Source organism: Micropterus dolomieu, unplaced genomic scaffold (assembly GCF_021292245.1).
Source record: "Micropterus dolomieu isolate WLL.071019.BEF.003 ecotype Adirondacks unplaced genomic scaffold, ASM2129224v1 contig_8867, whole genome shotgun sequence".
NCBI classification, from domain to species: domain Eukaryota; kingdom Metazoa; phylum Chordata; class Actinopteri; order Centrarchiformes; family Centrarchidae; genus Micropterus; species Micropterus dolomieu.
Window position 1 is genome coordinate 153 of NW_025737853.1, and position 3,898 is coordinate 4,050.

Consider the following 3,898-nt stretch of genomic DNA (forward strand, 5'->3'; position numbering starts at 1 on the left):
ATTGGGGCTGTGTCTTAAAGAAAGACTAACTGGCTTGTAGGAGCCAGAATACTTGCTGTTTGGTAGGGGGTCATATACTTGTTTTTCCTCATCAGATGGTTATCAATTTTTATAAATTCATATGATGTGATTTTCTGGAATTTTCTTTGGGATTCTGTCTTTCACTGTTAGAATGTACATATGATTAAAATTGTAGATTGTTGCATTCTTTGTAAGTGGGCAAACCTGCAAAATCAGCAAGGGGTCAAATACTTTTTTCCCCCACTGTATTATCTGTGTGATAAATAATTATTTGCAAGATAACACTGCCTTGTGTTTCCTGAAATCCAACAGACACCAACATCTTGTCTGCTTGAATTTCTCTCGACAAGTTTCCATCAAAGTGACATCATGGCAGCATGGGCATCTGCAGCACACGGTAATTAAGTACAATATATATCACAGATGCAGTCAGTAAGAACACATTAAAACCACGGCGACCGGGTAGAATAAAAGTTACTGTGCTAAACATACTTTAAGCCAGCTACAAGAAGGAAGAAATTTACGATGTTGACATTCACGTTATGCATGAATTACAAATTTAAATGGAAAGCAGATAACAATGTGCTGAAAGTCATTGTGGAAATCTGTAATGCTTTTTGTTGTTGTTTTACAGCATTTGAACTCAGGATCGTGGTGTTTGGAAAGAGTCAGAATAAAAAGACAATGCTAACCAACTTCATGACAGAGAGGAAAGATTTTCTTTTTCTGAAAATGTCGACTCAATGTACAGTCTCTAAAGGAGAGTGTAACAAAATATCCTTAACGGTGGTGAAAACCTCAGACGTCTTCAGTCTGCCTGAGGATAAAGTGAGACACGAAATGAAAAAGTGTGTTGCTCTTTGCCCCCCTGGACCAAATGTTCTGCTGCTGTTAGTGAAGCCTTCTGATTTCAGTGAAGAGGATAGACAAAAATTAAAGTTCATTCTGAGCTTCTTTGGTCAAGATGCCTTTAAATACTCGATGGTCATCTTTACACATAGCGAGGAAGGAAAGTATTCTGCAGTAGATAAACTCACACGAGACTGCAGACAAAGGCAGCACAGAGTTAACTTCGACAGAAAAGATCCATCAGAATCTGATCTTAAAGAACTCATTGGAAAGATGGAGAAAATAGTGTGGGACAACAGGGGAGGACATCTAAACTGTACTGGAGGGGATGATCCCATGACAGTATCTGTAACTTCAAGACCTCCTCTCAACTTAGTGTTGTGTGGGAGAATTGGAACCTGGAAGACTTTGGCAGCCAATGCCATTCTGGGAGAAAGAAAGTTTGGTCCACCTGCTGACTCAGAGTGTGTCAGAAATCAGGCAGAGGTGTGTGGATGTCGGGTTTCTGTGGTGGAGCTGCCTGCTTTGTATGGAAAACCTCAGGAGACAGTCAAGAGGGATACATTTAGGTGTTTCTCCCTCTTTGATCCTGAGGGCATCCATGCCTTCATCCTGGTCCTACCTGTGGGTCTCCTCACTGATGGAGACAAGAAAGAGTTAGAGACCATCCAAAACACATTCAGCTCTCGAGTGAATGACTTCACCATGATTCTGTTCACTGTGGAGGCAGATTCTGCAGATCCAGCTGTTGTTAGCTTTCTAAAAGAAAACAAGGACATCCAGGAGCTTTGTCAGAGCTGTGGAGGACGCTACATTGTCATCAACATCAAGGACAAGCAGCAGGTCTCTACGGTGTTGCATATTGTGAAAAAGATGACAGATGCGGGATCCAGATGCTTCACAAAACAAATGATAGTCAAGCCTCGACAGAAAATGGCTAGTTGTAAGGCTAAACTGGAGATGGCAGGACATGATCAGAATCAGAGTAGAGAGCATATCAGGATAGCGCTGATTGGGAAGACTGGTTGTGGAAAAAGTGCCACTGCAAACACCATTCTGGGCAAAGAATGCTTCAAATCTAAAGCCTGCATGAAGTCAGTGACCACGCAATGCCAAAAAGAAGTGGGAGAGATTGATGGAAGGCCTGTCACTGTGGTCGACACCCCCGGCTTGTACGACACGACACTGTCCAACGATGAAGTTCTACGGGAACTTGTGAAATGCATCAGCCTGTTGGCTCCAGGACCTCATGTATTTTTACTGGTGGTGCAGATCGGACGCTTTACACAAGAGGAAAAAGAAACTGTGGAACTGATCAAGCGGACTTTTGGCAAGAAGTCAGGAGACTTCATCATTGTTATATTCACCAGAGGAGATGATCTTCAGAATCAAACAATGGAGAGTTACATGGAAGAAGAAAGTGACGGCTTTGTCAAAAAACTGATTGCTGACTGTGGAGGAAGATACCTGGTCTTCAATAACAGAGATCAAACAAATAAAACACAAGCCAGACAGCTGTTGAACTATGTAGAAACAATGGGGAAGAAAAATGGAGGTAGCTACTACTCCACAGCGATGTTCCAAGAAGCTGAGGCAGCAATACAAAAGGAAGTGAAGAGGATCCTGAAAGAGAAAGAAAAAGAGATGCAGAGAGAGAAGGAGGAGCTAGAAAGAAAACACGATGAAGAAATTCAAGCAAAGAAGAAAAAGACTGAAGAAGAAAGAGCAGAGAGAGACAAAAAACTGAAGGAAAAAGAAGAGTACATCAACAAAGAACAGGAGAAAAGGAGGAGAGAAGAGGAAAAGAGGAAAGAAGACAACAGAAATTCAAAAATGCAAGAAGAACAACTGCGACAGCAGTGGGAACAGCAACTCCAAGCTCTGGAGAAAAAAATTAAATCTGAATCAGAAAAAAACGTAACTGCTGACAGAAAGTTGATGCAAAACAGAGAAGACATAAGACGAGAACGAGAGGCTTGGGAGAAAGAACGAAAAGAATGGTGGGAGACACGATATCGAGAAGATCAACAGAGACAAGAGGAAGAACAAGCACGACTGAAAAGGCTCAGAGAAGAATATGAGCAGGAAAGAAAGGAATATGAAAACAAAAGAAAAGAAGATAGACTCAGAAGAGAAGTAGAGGAAAGAGAATGGAAAGTGGCACAACAAAACTATGAGAAAAGAGTGGAGGAAATGAAGAGAAAAAATGCAGAGGAGGCCAGAAGGCAAGCTGAAGAATTCAATGAGTTCAGAAACAAATATACGACAGACTTTGCAGCTCTGATGGAAAAGCATGAAAAGGAAATGGAGGACATGAAGCAAAAGCAACAAAAAAACAATGACCTCATTATGAAAAACCTGCTCATGAACAAAGCGTATGAGAAAGACTTCAACAGACTGAAGAAGAAACAAGAACAAGAAATGAATGAGCTTCAACAGAATCTGTATGAAGAAAACGCAGAAAGTCTGGAAGAAGAAATCAGTGAACTACAACAAAAACATGAAGAAGAAGTCAATGCCTGGGTACAAGAAAATGCAGAGAAAGCCACAACAGATAAGACTTGCAGTATTTTATGAATGCCGCAAGGCTTTAGTTATGACATTGTGACAGCTTCTGGTTTTGAAGACTTCACTGTTTTTACTTTCCTGTTTACCTAGAGCAGGGTATTGAATTAGAATTCAAAGAGGTCCAGTTAGAAAAAATCAAATCAACTAACTTGCATTATCATTCAGTACCATAACGTATAGTTGTATCAACATAAGGTATAAGTCAACAACTGACTGTCAAATCAAACAAAATTTAAAAGTCAGTTTTCACATCTAACTGGAGGGATAATAAATAATAACTACTCTAAAAATAAATTCTAAATTTAAGTAAACTAAAATAAAGTGCCTAATCTTTAGAAAAAATTAAATAAAAAGTGTAGCTTGAAGTGATGAAGTGTAGTCTTAACCAATTTTATAATAAACACTCAACACATCTTAACAAATGAACAGCTGTAATGCCTCCTCTTCTCTTTCATTCACT

The 3,898-nt window shown here is 39.9% G+C and overlaps 1 protein-coding gene across 1 annotated transcript; it reads left to right on the forward strand.

Annotated features, from left to right (window-relative positions):
• Positions 1-753: 753 nt before the first annotated feature.
• LOC123965213 (GTPase IMAP family member 8-like) lies at positions 754-3,447 on the forward strand. The gene has a single exon (XM_046041791.1). It carries the CDS (start codon positions 754-756, stop codon positions 3,445-3,447), a length of 2,694 nt encoding a protein of 897 aa, XP_045897747.1.
• The last annotated feature ends 451 nt before the right edge of the window (positions 3,448-3,898 follow it).

What these genes read in the sequence shown, in the direction of transcription:
- LOC123965213 (XM_046041791.1), top strand. Translation starts at nt 754, where the DNA reads ATGTCGACTCAATGTACAGTCTCTAAAGGAGAGTGTAACAAAATATCC.